The sequence below is a fragment of the Ylistrum balloti genome, unplaced genomic scaffold (assembly GCF_031769215.1).
Source record: "Ylistrum balloti isolate Yb309-2 unplaced genomic scaffold, AGI_CSIRO_Ybal_v1 Utg369802, whole genome shotgun sequence".
Classification (NCBI taxonomy): domain Eukaryota; kingdom Metazoa; phylum Mollusca; class Bivalvia; order Pectinida; family Pectinidae; genus Ylistrum; species Ylistrum balloti.
In genome coordinates, this window is record NW_026781979.1 from 790,274 (window position 1) to 809,135 (window position 18,862).

Sequence of the window (18,862 nt, forward strand, 5' to 3'; positions counted from 1 at the left end):
TGTCTACATCCAATGCTACCACACTACCTGCATGTCTACATCCAATGCTACCACACTACCTGCATGTCTACATCCAATGCTACCACACTACCTGCATGTCTACATCCAATGCTACCACACTACCTGCATGTCTACATCCAATGCTACCACACTACCTGCATGTCTACATCCAATGCTACCACACTACCTCCATGTCTACATCCAATGCTACCACACTACCTGCATGTCTACATCCAATGCTACCACACTACCTGCATGTCTACATCGAATGCTACCACACTACCTGCATGTCTACATCCAATGCTACCACACTACCTGCATGTCTACATTACCACACTACCTGCATGTTACCACACTACCTCCATGTCTACATCCAATGCTACCACACTACCTGCATGTCTACATCCAATGCTACCACACTACCTGCATGTCTACATCCAATGCTACCACACTACCTGCATGTCTACATCCAATGCTACCACACTACCTGCATGTCTACATCCAATGCTACCACACTACCTGCATGTCTACATCCAATGCTACCACACTACCTGCATGTCTACATCCAATGCTACCACACTACCTCCATGTCTACATTCAATGCTACCACACTACCTCCATGTCTACATCCAATGCTACCACACTACCTGCATGTCTACATTCAATGCTACCACACTACCTGCATGTCTACATCCAATGCTACCACACTACCTGCATGTCTACATCCAATGCTACCACACTACCTGCATGTCTACATCCAATGCTACCACACTACCTCCATGTCTACATTCAATGCTACCACACTACCTCCATGTCTACATCCAATGCTACCACACTACCTCCATGTCTACATTCAATGTTACCACACTACCTGCATGTCTACATCCAATGCTACCACACTACCTGCATGTCTACATTCAATGCTACCACACTACCTGCATGTCTACATCCAATGCTACCACACTACCTGCATGTCTATATCCAATGCTACCACACTACCTCCATGTCTACATCCAATGCTACCACACTACCTCCATGTCTACATCCAATGCTACCACACTACCTGCATGTCTATATCCAATGCTACCACACTAGCTCCATGTCTACATCCAATGCTACCACACTACCTCCATGTCTGCATTCAATGCTACCACACTAGCTCCATCTCTACATCCAATGATACCACACTAGCTCCATGTCTACATTCAATGTTACCACACTACCTCCATGTCTACATCCAATGCTACCACACTACCTGCATCTCTACATTCAATGCTACCACACTACCTGCTGTCTACATCAATGTTCTACATCCAATGCTACCACACTACCTGCATGTCTACATTCAATGTTACCACACTACCTGCATGTCTACATCCAATGCTACCACACTACCTGCATGTCTACATCCAATGCTACCACACTACCTGCATGTCTACATCGAATGCTACCACACTACCTGCATGTCTACATCCAATGCTACCACACTACCTGCATGTCTACATCCAATGCTACCACACTACCTGCATGTCTACCACACATCCAATGCTACCACACTACCTGCATGTGTCTACATCCATGCTACCACACTACCTCTACATCCAATGCTACCACACTACCTGCATGTCTACATCCAATGCTACCACACTACCTGCATGTCTACATCCAATGCTACCACACTACCTCCATGTCTACATCCAATGCTACCACACTACCTCCATGTCTGCATTCAATGCTACCACACTAGCTCCATCTCTACATCCAATGATACCACACTAGCTCCATGTCTACATCCAATGCTACCACACTACCTGCATGTCTACATCCAATGCTACCACACTACCTCCATGTCTACATCCAATGCTACCACACTACCTCCATGTCTACATCCAATGCTACCCACACATGCTACCACACCTGCATGTCTACATCCTGCATGTCTACATCCAATGCTATCTCTACATCCAATGATACCACACTAGCTCCATGTCTACATCCAATGCTACCACACATTAGTAAATCAATCTCTGTATTCCTAGTAATTACCTGTACATAAGCAGTTGTTTTGTTTTATAACTCTAATCTTCATGCCAATGTGTTTCTTTACCTATAAATACCACTTCGTACTAAGAAATGTACCACACATGAACATACACAGGTAAATATTGTTTGTGTACTCAGAAATACCACTTTCATACCCAGAAATATACTTTACATAAACATTCACAGGTAAAGATTGTTCATCCTTAGTGAATTTTGACAGTATAGAGTTGATTTACGATATCAGCTTTTACCATTGCATAATATTTATTATATTTTGAGTATTTTGTCCTTAAAGGCTGACCTCCTGGAGCAGAGACTTAAACTTAAGCTATCCAAGCAGACAATGAAGGATAAGTGTCAACTATATACCATTCGTGTGGCGATCAACATCCTCGTGCTTGCTCTCCTAGGGGGTGCCTGCTACCTCATTGCCTTCACCACAGAGAAGATGTTGGATGTAAGTATCATACAACACCCTCTAATTATGTTTCCTCACAAGTATAACACCTGTATGACTTTTATACAAATCACTTTCTATTTAAGCAACCCATATTGTTTTGTATCCTGAACAACCCATATCTCCTATAATTCCTCAGTCCAACCCAACCTTTCTATATTTCCTTAGACAATCACCAATTTCAAGGTTTTGTTACAGAAATGAACCTCACCTTCTAGTGTTCCCCAAGGTGAACCCACCCTCCTATGCTTCCTGGGATGATTCCCATCTGCCTTTGTTTTCAGAAAGGAAACCATCAACACCTATCTCTCCTGTTGTTTTATCAGTCATTGACCACAAATGATAATTTTTGTGATATATTGCTATTTATGAAGGGAATATAATGAATATCATTGTGACAAGGTAAGATTGAATTCGTTAATTTATGTGTTTCAGTTGTTGAAGAATGACCTGTCGGACATCCTTGCTCTCTTTGTACAATATGTGCCTTATATTACCATCACAGCACTCAACCTCCTCCTGCCACTTGTCTTTCAAAAACTAGCTCAGTTTGAACGTTATTTCCACGAAAATGAGATTAAAATTACTTTGACAAGGTGAGATATTGCTACAAGGACATCCTACCTTAATGATTTAGAATGTGTATGCTCCTGTCGACAATGATAAAAAGATGTTTTGATTAATATACATTGAATTGATGATGCATTTGAAAAAAGAAATCGTTTACATGAAAAGATGTCACTCTTGTTATTCTGGCTTAAGTTTACTTACTGATATAGCAGTTAATATACACATAGCATACATCTTACCACTGTACTTGTAAAAGCCTAGTGCTTGATTCAAGATAAAAATGAACAAGAATGTAAGTGAAATGGATCAAGAGCTTAATCCAGGTGTTTTTCAAAATGTTTCTAGTGGCATTAGAGTTTCTGAACTTGATGTGGTTGCCTTCTGAGGACTAAATTAGAGTGTTGGTTGTCTGATTTTGCTTTTTGCTTCATATTACATAATTTCTCTAGACCCTAGATAAGGGAGATAACTGAAATTACGTGAAATGAGATATGTATACCGAAGAAAAACATTTCAGATCAATATTACTACGACTGGCATCCCCAATTGTTCTGATAGCAATTCTGTACCAGCAGCTTATTGGGGAGGGAGAGGAGGAGGATCTTGGACGTTGTGGTAATACTCGATGGTCGAGTACATCAGGGGGGACCGTCAAAGGCAACGTCAAGGTAAATGACTTCAGATCAGCACTATTAACAAGGAAAACTGCTGGGTTCTTGCTTTTGAAAAGACATTTTTTTATGGCTGAAGTCTTTTGATGATATCTCATACAGATTTATGTTTAGGCATTATTCCTAATATAGCTATAGTTATCCAAGAAAATGATGAATGTTTCTAAGTAACATCCATTTTATGTAATACTACACAATAAAGAAAATTTCTCCAAAAGGTTTGTAGGGACACACTTGACTGATATACATTTATAAGTGAATTATGTTTACTTGTGTTTGAAGTGCTGGGAGACATACGTCGGACAACAGATCTACAAACTGGTATTGTTGGATCTGATCGTGGAGACAGGCATTGTACTGTTTGTACACCTGCCACGCAGGTGAGAATTTACTGATATGATAACCTTCCTTACACACAATCACTGCAACAAAATGCCCACTTTGGCAAAATCTGAATCTAAACTCAAAACTAATAAATTGGGGCAAAATGTATCAGGTTTACAACCAGAATGAATCTTGTAGGTAAACTGTTAACTGTCAGAAAATTTAAGAAGTAAGAGTGATCTGTGGTTAGGTGATCTCCACGGAATAAACCAAATTATTTATAGCATAACACTTTGCAGTTATTTCAAAAACTAGAAATTGCTGTAAGCTCCAATGCAAAGTTCTATTGTTGAAATTTTTGAAGTCATTTTGAAATTAAAACTGTATCTAACAGATTATCACATGTATATTTTTTTAATCAAAACATTGTTGTATATTGCCCCATATTGTATGGTCTTTATTTATCTACTTTCCAGATTGGTATTCAATCGATTTAGTTCAAGAAGCAAGCTTATCAAACTGATTGGAGCTCAAGAGTTCAGTGTACCTATCAATGTAGTAGATATCATTTATAGTCAAATTCTCTGCTGGTGAGTAAGTGTATCACCTGTACACCTAGTGTAAATGTTGTTATTTTCTACGGTTTCAATTTTTTGCTATTGTTGAAGATTGAATATGATCACAAAAAATGATACCTTGAAATATGGAATTATTGGAGTCTTTTTCACATTTCCATTAAACAGATTATTGTCTATTTGACAATTGTGTGGCCTTCAATCATATGTGGACACTCCCTTCAGATAACCACTAACCTGTTGCAATTAAGACAACATTTTTTCAAAAATTATTACTCATTTATAGACTGTACTTAGTCAAGATATTGTATCGTGTGAGCACTCTGTTACAGGCTGGGTTTGTTCTTCAGTCCCATCATTCCGTTTATGACATTTGTCAAGTGCTTCCTTTTCTTCTATGTCAGAAAGGTATGACACCTTGCAGATTTATTAATTGTAAAACAATTACTGATGTATACTCTTAAGACTCTCTCATTCGTTAACTGTTTACATGTATTTTTACCTGATCAGAAGGGTATATCTATATGCAGATATATGATAAAAGATATAATCACTTAGCTGTTATGAAAATGAAAAGTAATGGATTGATTAAATATTATTTATTATTGTTTCATTGTAACAGTTTAAGCAATATTTGAATGTAAAACATTAAGAATGCAGCAGCAAAATGTCCTGGTTTAGATTAAATGTTTGTTTCTGTTACAGTTTTCCTTGTCAAACAGTCGTATAGAAGACCGTCCATTTAGGACGTCACGCTCCAACTCTCTGTTTATGACTGTATTGCTGCTGTCATTTATACTGGCTGCACTTCCCATCGGCTACATGATTGGAACGTAAGTAGTTTTTCCCTAAACAGGACAGATTGTCTTGCATGGGGAAACAGTATTACCTGTTGATTAATATTTGTATAATACAGATACCTTATTCGCATGGTGCCAATTGCAACTGAGCATATAGTATTGTACAGCATCCATCATTTATTGTTCGTCCATTATAATTTTACATACAACAACTTTTTTTAGGAACCTTGAAGCACCTGGGTCCTGATATTTGACTAGTAGGTACCTGAAATAGAGTGCTATAAAGATATTTCTTATATGAATAACCTTAATCTTCTTTCAAGTTCAGAGTCAACCAAAATAATAATTCTTAAGATGTCTTCTGAATATATTAACCAACAATCCCACATGATCATATTTGGCAAGTAAGATACCAGGTGATAGGTTATCAAATTCATTCAAATAAATTAGCTGTACCAACTGTCAAGTTCAAAGTTCAGGCTTTTACACATATACTTCTAAAGAATTCAGAGGCCAAGGTTCATGGATCGTTATATGATGGAAAGAGGAGGTTTTGCCTCCAGTTGCTTTAAGTAACTTTTTCAACTATATGTTTTTAAATATAAAGCTGCTGAACATGTGACCAGTAAAAACCCAATGAGCCTTGTTGAAAATTATTGTTATCTTTGATAAAAATAGGTATAGTTATTAAAGTAGGTCGATATCCTACAAACTTAGATAACAGACAAAGCATGCAAGAAACTCCTGCTATATAGAATTATCAATAAAACACTGCTTTATCTGGGTAATGATTTTCTTCCTATAGCATCTCTCCAAGTCAGAGTTGTGGGCCTTTCCGTGTGTATAACTCCACAGAGAGTGTCATGTTTGATACTATTTCAAACACTGTACAACAATGGCCACCAGTAGCCAAGGAGATTTTCTACTTTGTGGGTACAGCAGGTTTCCTGGTCCCTGTGATCATTGTTATGTGGTAAGTAGCAAAATTTGCTGACAGAGTGGTTTATGAAAAGGGGGAGTTTTGTAATGGACAAATATTCTCATGATACCTGTATATGATTTGATTTTGCTTTCCATTGGAGACAACTATATTTTATCAAATATTTAGTCTTAAATAGATCAGTTGAATTCTCATAGATTCTTTTAATTTGTCCATCACACCCAGGTGTTGTGTCACTGTTATGTACTGCTTTGTAAACTATACACACATACTATATATGTATCAGTTTGCTCTGCCTGTATCTTAACAAATAAGAAATGCAATGAAATATCAAATAGCTTTATATGATGGATATTATGCTTGTCTTACTTTCAACATTTCATCTCCAAATTGTTTCTCTAGATAATTTAATATTTTCTTTTTTTTAAACTAGTCTACTAATGTATTACTACTGGCTTCTTGGGTCAGGCTACAAAAGGACAGAAAAACTACTTCAACAACAATTAGTACTGGTAAGTTGTCTCCACATCTAACACAAAAAATATATATCATGAGCTGTGAAATAATGTGTGTTACATGACTGATGTATATATGGGGGACATTTACAGATCTTAATGGTTTCATTTTCGTTGTTCCAACATAGCAATTTCAGTACCATGTCTGATGCAAACAAAACAGGTGATTGCAGTTTTCATAAATTATCATTAAATGATAAACTTCCCTGATAGGAACTGAAATATTAAATGTCACACACCATTTCATTGTCTATGATCAGTTGCTACAACAGTGTTAAGTAACTATGTTTATGTATTTTTGGCTAGATGCATCAGAAGTATTTCATCATTAGATTTTGTGTATTGATAAATTTGATCTTTATTATCATAGGAAAGTTTTGCGGAAAGCTTATGAATATTCATACAAGATCTTTGTTTGCAGGAGGGTCGAGATAAAAACTACCTCCTGGGACGAGTGAAGGAGTACAAATTGCTGCGACCGAGAGAAGACTCAGAGGATGTGTTTGATTTTAGGCAGGCTGATGTTCTAGCAGGCACATAATAATTATAATCCCTACTTACTCTAGGGATCTCAAATATACTCAGGGTGGGGTCAAGTCTACAATTTGTTATACCTAAAAGTGATCATTCCTGCCTTGCTGTAATGTTGGAGGATCCGTCTAAAGGTTTAGAGTTGCAGCACAGGTATTTCATGTGGTTTTTATATCGTTACATGTAGACTTTACATAAGGAGACATTTATTTCTTTATACAAACATGTTAAGTTATGTTCTCAGTGAAGATTCAATTTTTAATACTGCATGCATTTATAGAAAAAAGATTAGCTGAAGGAAGATTTATGTTATAACCAAACAAAAAGGTATCCAGATAGTGTATTATACTTTTAACTGTACATAATAGTAGTTGTAAAGACCAATAAATTATTGAATTTGATGTTATCAACGAATCTTCATCAGCTGATTTTGTCATGTCTGCCTGATGTCATAATCTGCGTGAATTATGAAAACTGCCAGATATTTGTGTACTGTTGATCAGTATTTATGAAATAAAAAAAATTAGTTTTGGATCTAGTAAAGATAATGTTTAAATGTAAATACATATAACAGTACAACAGACTTGACTGTATGGTCAGTATCAATGAGGATCCTTTAAAACACTACTGTTGATTTGTGAAGGGCTATGGCTAGATAAGATAGTTAGAGGTTGGCAAGACCAGATATCTATTTCAATCTATCACCTGAAAAGTTTATTATTTGTGATATCACTTTTATTGACCTGGAAAGGCTAATTGTATAAAACAACATATATACCTGATTACTTTGATCATGCTCCTGATGAAATTAGGATAATATCATATCAGAAAGTGTTTGTATGTCTAGTTTTACTGTCTGTTGTACCTGTTTGACACAATTTTGTATGGTATTACTTTAACATTTCTTGTTATTTCAACAGAATTTATGTTTTCATTATAAAGGTATTTTAATCATGTATTGTAATTTTACTATAATCTGGATATGCTTGCTTTTCTGTTGATTTTTGTTTTTTCCAAAGAACTATTTTTCAATCAAAGAACTAAGTGTTCAGTGCTGCTGACAATTTCAATAACAATCTATAATGTAATAAAAATCAAATTATGCACAATTTACTTGATTATATATAAGACTACATTATGTATATGTAATAAAAATAATTAATTTGTGTAGATCTGTTGGACTTCCCATTCTGTATGTATTGTTATATATATCTATAGAATTATATATGAAATTGAAGCATCTGACACATCAATCTTTAAACGGAATATCATCAGATTTTGAGTTTGAAGCATCTGACTCATCAATCTTTATACAGAATATCATCAGATTTTGAATTCTTTAAGATATATCTTCATGTGCTGTTTATTGTTGCTTGTTTTTTCATTGTGTTGGACCTTTTGTTCACAAGTACAACTTACTTACAATTTTCTACAAAGCATAAATACTATCATGTCTTCCTCTCCATAGAATAAATGTCTTTCAATTTTATACCTGAGTTCTGGAATTTGTTTCCCCAGAACAGAATTGTTCAGATAAAAATGTCTTTTAATGTTGTTATGTTATTTTATTACAATTACACATGGATTTGATGTACTGTACCTATCTCTTTTGTACTATTGGCATCACTCAACAATCCTGCTGTCAAGACATTTGGTATCATCATAAATTAGTGATCTACGACAACACTAATTGATAACTATTAATTAATTACAGTCCAGTGCATCAAATGATTAGTAGTAATAAGGATATATTAAAGATATCAATAAAATTATTTTTATAAAAGTGATATTATGTTCTTGATTAAATTTTGGGTTTGTTTTCATTTATTACACAAATGACAATCACATGTGTAGAAACTCATGGTATCACTGCATTACAGCAATGGTAATTCTGATGTAATACAGTTGTATACATACATTGAAATACACCTGTATAGACCTCTCAGTGTAGTACACCTGTATAGACCTCTCAGTGTAGTTCACCTGTATAGAAACTCTCAGTGTAGTACACCTGTATAGAAACACTCAGTGTAGTACACCTGTACAGAAACTCTCAGTGTAGTACACCTGTATAGACCTCTCAGTGTAGTACACCTGTATAGACCTCTCAGTGTAGTACACCTGTATAGACCTCTCAGTGTAGTACACCTGTATAGAAACTCTCAGTGTAGTACACCTGTATAGAAACTCTCAGTGTAGTACACCTGTATAGAAACTCTCAGTGTAGTACACCTGTATAGACCTCTCAGTGTAGTACACCTGTATAGAAACTCTCAGTGTAGTACACCTGTATAGAAACTCTCAAGTGTAGTACACCTGTATAGAAACTCTCAGTGTAGTACACCTGTATAGAAACTCTCAGTGTAGTACACCTGTATAGAAACTCTCTCACTGTAGTACACCTGTATAGAAACTCTCAGTGTAGTACACCTGTATAGAAACTCTCAGTGTAGTACACCTGTATAGAAACTCTCCGTGTAGTACACCTGTATAGAAACTCTGTGTAGTACACCTGTATAGAAACTCTCAGTGTAGTACACCTGTATAGACCTCTCAGTGTAGTACACCTGTATAGAAACTCTCAATGTAGTACACCTGTATAGACCTCTCAGTGTAGTACACCTGTATAGAAACTCTCAATGTAGTACACCTGAAAATAATATCTCATTGTAATATCACTTGGTTAAAATTTCCAACGGAGTACACCTGTACTGAATTTCTTGTATGATGTGGTAAAATACATACTTTCAAGTTCATCGTTCGCATACAGCGGATGTGAAGACAAGCTACAGAATGTTGAGCCAGTTCCCTATAATGATAAAGTGATTAAAACGATCCACACCCAATAGTGTACAGAAATGAATGGATGTGGAGCAGAGTTAGTTTCGTCAGAAGCACTTTTTATTTTGTTGGGAATCTCCTCCAGTAGGAATTTCATCCGGTCCTGGAACAGGTTTTCTCCTTGTGTCGTTTCATACTTGATGTCTATATATTTACGGTCGTTATAACTGTATTCAGGCCAAAACACCAAGTCGGCTTCATTTGGGTTCCTAAACAAAAACGGAACATTGAGAAATACGAAATGTAGTTATCATACAACAAATTATATTGAAAATCGTGTATATATTCTTATGCAATATAAATATGCTTAAATAAAATTACAGCAGGTGCACACAGGTGAGCAGACTTCCGAGGTTACAAAATATACAGAAACAGAAAGAGGCTAATTAATTAAAGGTGGCGTACAAAAGAAACGGGAACAGTCCTTCCTACCCATGAAATTGATTATCGGATCGGATCTATCAAGGTATCTAGGGATCATATTGAAAAGAGAAGTGAAATGAGTCTTTTGTTGCTGTAATATATATCCCGTTTTCTGTACTATTTGACCTTCCCTCGTGGTATAGTCATTATAATTTGTCATGATCTAGTTGTTTGATCACCATTCACATCTTTTTGATATAGTAACATATCCCGTCTAAGTTTTCAAGCAAGAATTACAGAATATCCAAAGATCTACTGCGACTGAGTTTCCAATGCTCCAGGCCAACTGAGTTTTTAATTATATACTCTGATTTTAAAATGATCTACCTCTTCTGAGCTTCCAATGATCTTAGCCTCTATGTACCTATGAGCTTTCCCCCAATGATCTAGTCTGTTATAGGTTTTTTAAATATCTACCTCGTCTTATTTTCCGATGGTCTACCAAGTTTTACGCTTTGATTACTATATCTGTTCTATTCAATCTCATATTACCTACCCTGTTTTAGCAAAGTTGACGAAGTACGAGTTGAATGTGTCTGTTAAGGCCCTGGCCTGGGCCGTTGCTCTACAGGCAGGCTTTTGGTTTGAGGGACCGAACTGGTACCCGGTTTCCTCTGCGTGGCCAGCGCCCAACATCCAATAAGGTTTACCAAACAGGGTTGGTGAATCTGTCACTTGAGAAAAAACATATTGATATGTTTTGCCTAATCCTTGTCCTTGACTGTGGAAATTGAGAATTTGGACTGTCGGGGCCACAAAGCAGGAGTCTCCATATAGATTGAGAATGTTCCTGCTCCGCTGAGCTATATCATTGGTACTGTATCTCTGACAGACCATGTCCGATATGTCGGAGCCTGCCTGGAACACGTCTCTAGCTACAGCTGGAGCCATCACATCACAGAGTAATGCTGATGGATACCCGTCACTCGTGTTAAACTGCATGCTCTCTTCGTACGAGTAAAATGTGAATGTTCCAACTGACCCTTCATTGTCCGTGTTACCTGCTATCAAGTCAATCGATGTGAAAAAGGCAGATTCAGCGGAGTTGGGGTCGCTTAAACTGTCCATGGGTTTCAAGCGGAAGAGCTGCCCGTCCACGACTGGATAGAGTTGCGAACCTATTGAGAAGTAGCCGTAGTATTGAACATTCATAGTTGAGTAGAGGGAGGCCTGCAACAACAGATCAGCCGAAATATGTTGAAGGCAGTCTGTCACAACATTACTGTTTATGGTGGAATTTAAGGTCGGTATACATCCAACATCTGACATGATCTGTCTCGCAATTCGGATGGGATCCAGCGATATCGATATGAGGCTTGTTGCAGATCCACTTTGAGCAATAACTCTGTGGAATAAACCCCGATTACTTGGGACACTTGCCAGTAAAGAGACAGATATTGCACCTGCGGACCCTCCAAATATAGTGACGTTGTCAGGATCCCCGCCAAAAGCCGCGATGTTTGCCTGTACCCACTTCAAAGCCTCAATCATATCCCATATTCCGTAGTTACCAGGTAGGATACGGTCCCCCGTGCTCAGGAAGCCGAAGACACCCAAACGGTAATTGATGTTTACCCCAATGACGTCTTTCATTGCGAAGTAGGAGGAGTCATATGCAGTCCCTTGTCCTCTTATGTAAGAGCCTCCGTGAATCATAAACATGACAGGCTTCTTATCTGCTGAAGAGATTGGATAGGTCGTATAGATGTTCAGCTGCAAACAATCTTCTGACATCATCTTGTTTTCCAACCCCTCCCACAAAAATGCACCTCCTAACGACTTTTCTTGCACACATGACGGTCCGAATGCCGTACCATTGAGAACGCCTTGCCACGGCTCTATGGGAACCGGCTTCTTAAACCTCAACTTCCCGGTTGGAGGTTTGGCGTACGGAATGTTGCGGAATTGCGCAATGTCTTGACCGAGAACGGTATTAACCAACCCCATTATGGAACCGGAAGGAGTGTTGATGACAGTGGTAGACTGGCTTGATACACACAGAACTATTTCCATGACAACAGTCAGTCGTGTCGAGACGTAGAAGTGCGTGGCCCTCATTATGATTCCTAAAATATAGAAACAGTACAAAAGAATTTGATATTGTTTTGCGTCAGATTCTTGAAATGTCGACGAAATTATGACAACGAAAATATAATCTGACAAACACGAAGCGGTAGTTGAAAATTATATCTTTTACGTGCACAGTCAAAAAACTATTATGTGTTTTTATAAAAAGGTTCGTTTATTGACCAAGTTTCACTGTTCTCCAATCACTGAAATGACTCCTTCCCACAGATCTCGTCCCGCATACTGACTTAGTGATTTTTCAAGATTTCTTAAAACTTTGGACCATTGGGCCCATCAGAACGATACCTTCAGTATTAGTTTAATACAGGGCGTAGGTCAACTTGTCATTTTCATTTAAGAAAGGTTAATGACAGGTACACATTGTATTTCCAGTGGACCGGTTGTTTCATGTCAATTTGCTGACAGATCCAACACCTTTTAATTTGTGGAATGTGAAATAGTCATTTAAAGCACCTAAATATTTAGGCTCCGCCGCTTACCCCTCTAGAAATGAGTGATATATTCTGTCGCTCGTTTGAACAAGGCGATTTATATATTCATTGAACCCGTTATTAAAGAACAGTGTAAATATAATAATACATCGACATGCACAAGTAGGGTAGGCACAAATCACAAACGCACATAGTGTTTTCTTTATCTTTAAGAAATGCCAACTTTCATCGAATACATGTTAAAACATTTAGTCCCTAAATAAATCGCCCACAGATGAGAGAAGACAGGATCGTTAGATAGTTCGTTATATTCAGATTTTGTTTTATAAACAACTTTTATCAGTGCGTAAAACTAAATTAAATTCATCAATAATTTATCATATTGATATTGAAATGAGAATGCATGAAAAGAATCTCTATCTAGGAATGGACATACCTATCTCTGTTCAGTACTATTAACTGTATCCTCTTCACGTCTTATAGGTGTTGATCATATCGCGGCCATATTGATTTACAGTTCCTCATAACTTAAGATATACAAACCGGTTTACCTGCACGGTTAAGCGAGTCAAGAGAACCGCCTTCAATCTCAATATTGAATTACTTGAACAAACGTTTGAACTTTTCGTAAGGGGATTATTCGTCACAAATTCAGGGTGTCTGATTCTGTCCGTACGATAAGTGTGGTTTCATATTAAGGCAACGGATTCAGTTTATGTGAATAATAGTGTATTTTTACAATAAAAATAAAACGTTACATAGGATCCATGTAATTTGACTATACGGTTAATTATATAGACATAATAACAGAATCGTCGCCGCTGTAATACAAAATGTATCTTTTTTAAATTAGCATTTCTCTCGCATGAACCATCAATAACCTATTTCACTGTAGCGTACCCATTGAAAATTTAATAAAATTTCTCTCACATTAACCACCACCCATAACCTATTTCACTGTAGAATACCCATTGAAAATTTAACAGTAATTCTCTCACATGAACCATCCATAACTTATTTCACTGTAGCGTACCAGTTGAAAATAAATGTAAGTGGTACTTGAGTGTTTTGTGACATTGTACACTGTTTGCATTAAATGAGGAATCAGGCCTCTGTGTGTAATGACAATTAGATAACATGGTATCGCTTTGTATAACTCCATATGCCATGTCTAGGTTTATGTCGCTTACAATGTTATGTAAGGTATGATATAACTTCACTTGTCATAGATAAGTGACATTCGACACAATACAAATTTAAATGTCATGTATTATTTTTTAAATGAAATATATTATTCATGTAATATACAAGTTTTACACGGCATGACGTGTCATAGATAATTTTAAATCACCATAAGTGTCATTTTGTGCATTTAATTGATATTAATCGTTTGTTACAAAAACTGACGTCATGTGATCTGATACAATCTCGTATGTCATGTAACGTTTACATATCTACAACCAACAAGCCTTAAATGTAAGATACAACTCTATATGTTGTATACAGTGTCATACAACTGAACCTTCAATTTGATTTTATTTAATCACATGGCTTCCAACTGATTCATGCTCTCTTGTGTCACACACGGAGCTTTATTTGGATATCAGTCACCACTTACCTGATACTTTGTCTACAGGAGGGTCGGTCACGTCTCCATCTAAAAGTTGATAATACCCCTGAGGTAAACAGTGTTATACTAACATACTGGGTGATTGATAGTTGTGTACATAAATGTTGTATAGACCTGTTCACCACAGCCCAGCTGTATATGTAACACACACGGAAAAGTGTGTTACTTGAGGAACACTTGGACTTTTCATTCGTATTAAATGGTACTAATGCGCCTTCTAGGCTTAAAAATTTGGTCCTTAGAGTTTAACAAGGACAGTTGTTTGATGCAGTTTAGTTCAAGGTTTGACTCTACTGTGTCTTACTTCAAATTGTATTAAATGTGCTAGTCACTTGTGTGTCTTTTGTACAATCCTCTAACAGCCGGAATGCGTACAAATGATACACATGGAATAGTTCTAACAGCCGAGATTCGTAAAGATAACACACATGGAATAGTTCTAACAGTCGAGATTCGTAAAGATAACACACATGGAATAGTTCTAACAACCTAATTCGTACAGATGACACACATGGAACAGTTCTAACAGCCGAGATTGGTACAAATGGCTCACATGGAACAGTTCAAACAACATAATTCGTACAGATGACACACATGGAACAGTTCTAACAGCCGAGATTCGTACAGATGACAAACATGGAACAGTTCTAACAACCTAATTCGTACAGATGACACACATGGAACAGTTCTAACAGCCGAATTCGTACAGATGACACACATGGAACAGTTCTAACAGCCAGAATGCATACAGATGACACACATGGAACAGTTCAAATAACCTAATTCGTACAGATAACACACATGGAACAGTTCAAACAACCTAATTCGTACAGATGACACACATGGAACAGTTCTAACAGCCGAGATTCGTACAGATGACACACATGGAACAGTTCTAACAGCCGAGATTGGTACAAATGGCTCACATGGAACAGTTCAAACAACCTAATTCGTACAGATGACACACATGGAACAGTTCAAACAACCTAATTCGTACAGATGACACACATGGAACAGTTCAAACAGCCGAGATTCGTACAGATGACACACATGGAATAGTTCAAACAGCCGAATTCGTACAGATGACACACATGGAACAGTTCTAACAGCCGAGATTCGTACAGATGGCATACATGGAACAGTTCAAACAACATAATTCGTACAGATGACACACATGGAATAGTTCTAACAACCTAATTCGTACAGATGACACACATGGAACAGTTCTAACAGTCGAGATTCCTACAAATGGCATACATGGAATAGTTCAAACAGCCGAGATTCGTACAGATGACACACATGGAACAGTTCTAACAACATAATTCGTACAGATGACACACATGGAACAGTTCAAACAACCTAATTCGTACAGATGGCACACATGGAACAGTTCAAACAACCGAGATTCGTACAGATGACATACATGGAACAGTTCAAACAACATAATTCGTACAGATGACACACATGGAATAGTTCAAACAGCCGAGATTCGTACAGATGACACACATGGAACAGTTCTAACAGCCGAGATTCGTACAGATGACACACATGGAACAGTTCAAACAGCCGAGATTCGTCGCATACATGGAATAGACACACATGGAACACATGGAACAGTTCAAACAACCTAATTCATACAGCCTAATTCGTACAGATGACACACATGGAACAGTTCTAACAACCTAATTCGTACAGATGGCACACATGGAACAGTTCTAACAACCTAATTCGTACAGATGACACACATGGAACAGTTCTAACAGCCGAGATTCGTACAGATGACACACATGGAACAGTTCTAACAGCCAGAATGCATACAGATGACACACATGGAATAGTTCAAACAACATAATTCATACAGATGACACACATGGAACAGTTCAAACAACCTAATTCGTACAGATGACACACATGGAACAGTTCAAACAGCCGAGATTCGTACAGATGACACACATGGAACAGTTCAAACAACCTAATTCGTACAGATGACACACATGGAACAGTTCAAACAACCTAATTCGTACAGATGACACACATGGAACAGTTCTAACAGCCGAGATTCGTACAGATGACACACATGGAACAGTTCAAACAACGTAATTCAAACAGATGACACACATGGAACAGTTCAAACAACCTAATTCATACAGATGACACAAATGGAACAGTTCTAGCATTAGATGCATGAAAATGTACGTGCAGTACACATGGAACAGATGACTACAGTTCTAACAGGCGAGATACGTATATGTGGCACAAATGGAACGATACACTTCTAACAACTGAGGCACGTATATGTGGTACACAATGAACAGTAAAGTCAACCAGTAAATGTATGTACATGTAGCACACCAGTGCCATTACTGTTCTCCCTCATACCTTGCACACAGGGAACAGAATAGGAAATGTAGTATCCTTAACGAGGCCTGACAGAGGCGTGAATAACGGTATCCTCTTAAAAAGTACTTCCAAAATGTCTTCTGCGTCTATTTTTTTATCTCATATTTTACTGCTCCGACAAAATAATTCAACAGATAGGTTTCGGGAAAAACATGTTGTGTTCCGATATGATCAGGGTCACTACTGTTTGTATCCTTACATGACAGTTTTACTTCAACTATAGAAATGACAGATTGGCAAACATTCTGGGTGATTATGGAAGAAGCCTTGTGACCTGGGCTTTGTAGGTGATCTTGCACCGTTTTCTTCACAAACTCAACTGATATAAGAGAGGACTACTACACAAGCAGGTACTCTATTGCAAAGACAGGCCAGGGGTGTCATGACAGCTGACTACAGATCGTAAAGTATCCTCAAAACCTAGGAAGCACCGCCGTAATTCGGACAGATGTGTATGAAGTACATGTGAAGATTACCCGTACTGAGAATAAGTACTAAAATTCAAAATTGATTCAATGTTTCGTGTGGAATAGATGTATTATCATGGTAAAGATGTTAATTTACGACTGTCAGAGTAACCCGATACTGATTGGCCACCAACAACAGGGCTAGAAGTCACAGCAAGACCAGACTCTAAGATACAATGGATTAAGGTGTGTGGAAGAGGGCCACATGTTTGGTTCCATAAACAGCAAAAGGATGCTTACAATTGAAATAATGTAATGGGACCCTGTAATATGTTGTTGTTTCAACGCCAGTCGTCTATTTGCATACCCTACAATACCAGCATTGACAATAGTTGGAAATTTAGAAAGCAGCTCACTTAGAAAACTCATCCTCCAACCACCCCGTCTTGTATCGATTGCATATACTCAATTTAAGACAACACTCATTATATCTTTACTTTGTTTAGTCTTAAAGTTGTGGTCATATTGTGTCTATTCCATTTTGCTTTATTCTCTCCAGTTTGATGTCAATCATGCACAATGATAGGCACGTGCTCAATAAATTTCTGATCAACAGATCTATGTAGACCTTAAAAGTTTCCATCTTCCAGATGTCAACTTGTGAAAATTTCCTTTATCTATCATGTCTTTCCAAGACGCTTTGACCAACAGAATGACATACTTTTCTAGGTTTTTCGTCAGTTGCCTTAATCTGAACTGTAACATCTACTGCCAATGTCCATGATATATAGCGGTTAAGTTAGTCATCTACGTTTGCCGACACAAGCTAATTTTCATCCCCATATTAGATTAGCCCTCCCTGCTCATGGACGAAATGTGTGAAAATTAAATGGGCAAAATTTTCCCAGTATACATTATATACATCTTAGCAACTCCTTAACTAATGCCCTATTAATGGATCTGGCCCCGCTTGTATAAAACTACTTAAGTACTGAGATTTCCTTAACTTTGAGGATTTCCTCAAATAAATTGAGATTCCTCAAAATTGCTTGCTGAAACCTTCCTCAACTCAAACAATCTGAGTTTTCCTCAAATCCTGAGATTTTCCTTAAGTTCACTTGTATAAAACCGAAAGCTGTAGTTTTCCTCAAATAAATTTGAGATTTTCCTCAATTTTTTGAGGGAGCCACATAGCAACCTCAAAGTTAACTTTAAA

The 18,862-nt window shown here is 37.3% G+C and overlaps 2 protein-coding genes across 3 annotated transcripts in view; one reads left to right on the plus strand and one right to left on the minus strand.

Annotated features, from left to right (window-relative positions):
- The window catches only part of LOC132544551 (transmembrane channel-like protein 7), a 29,831-nt gene extending 20,628 nt beyond the window's left edge, over window positions 1–9,203 (plus strand). For both annotated transcript variants that reach the window (XM_060208163.1, XM_060208162.1), the window contains exons 9-18: window positions 2,339–2,500; window positions 2,936–3,096; window positions 3,588–3,738; window positions 4,024–4,121; window positions 4,542–4,655; window positions 4,973–5,048; window positions 5,346–5,473; window positions 6,246–6,413; window positions 6,814–6,892; window positions 7,317–9,203. In XM_060208163.1, coding sequence (XP_060064146.1) covers window positions 2,339–2,500; window positions 2,936–3,096; window positions 3,588–3,738; window positions 4,024–4,121; window positions 4,542–4,655; window positions 4,973–5,048; window positions 5,346–5,473; window positions 6,246–6,413; window positions 6,814–6,892; window positions 7,317–7,436 — 1,257 coding nt within the window. In that variant the 3' untranslated portion in view covers window positions 7,437–9,203. The remainder of the gene's footprint in view (window positions 1–2,338; window positions 2,501–2,935; window positions 3,097–3,587; window positions 3,739–4,023; window positions 4,122–4,541; window positions 4,656–4,972; window positions 5,049–5,345; window positions 5,474–6,245; window positions 6,414–6,813; window positions 6,893–7,316) is intronic.
- A 1,032-nt stretch (window positions 9,204–10,235) lies between these two features.
- LOC132544580 (carboxylesterase 3B-like) lies at window positions 10,236–12,748 on the minus strand. The gene is made up of 2 exons (XM_060208198.1): window positions 11,187–12,748; window positions 10,236–10,476 (listed from the first exon to the last, which is right to left on the minus strand). The coding sequence occupies exons 1-2, from the start codon at window positions 12,746–12,748 to the stop codon at window positions 10,236–10,238; spliced, it is 1,803 nt and encodes a 600-aa protein (XP_060064181.1).
- Between the last annotated feature and the right edge of the window lie 6,114 nt (window positions 12,749–18,862).

Bases quoted from the DNA above. Each gene is read 5' to 3' on its own strand.
- LOC132544580 (XM_060208198.1), bottom strand. From the start codon at position 12,748: ATGAGGGCCACGCACTTCTACGTCTCGACACGACTGACTGTTGTCATG. The intron at 10,477-11,186 runs GTAGGTAATATG...GTTTTTGTTTAG, and splicing joins GTCAACTTTGCTAAAACAGG to GAACCCAAATGAAGCCGACT.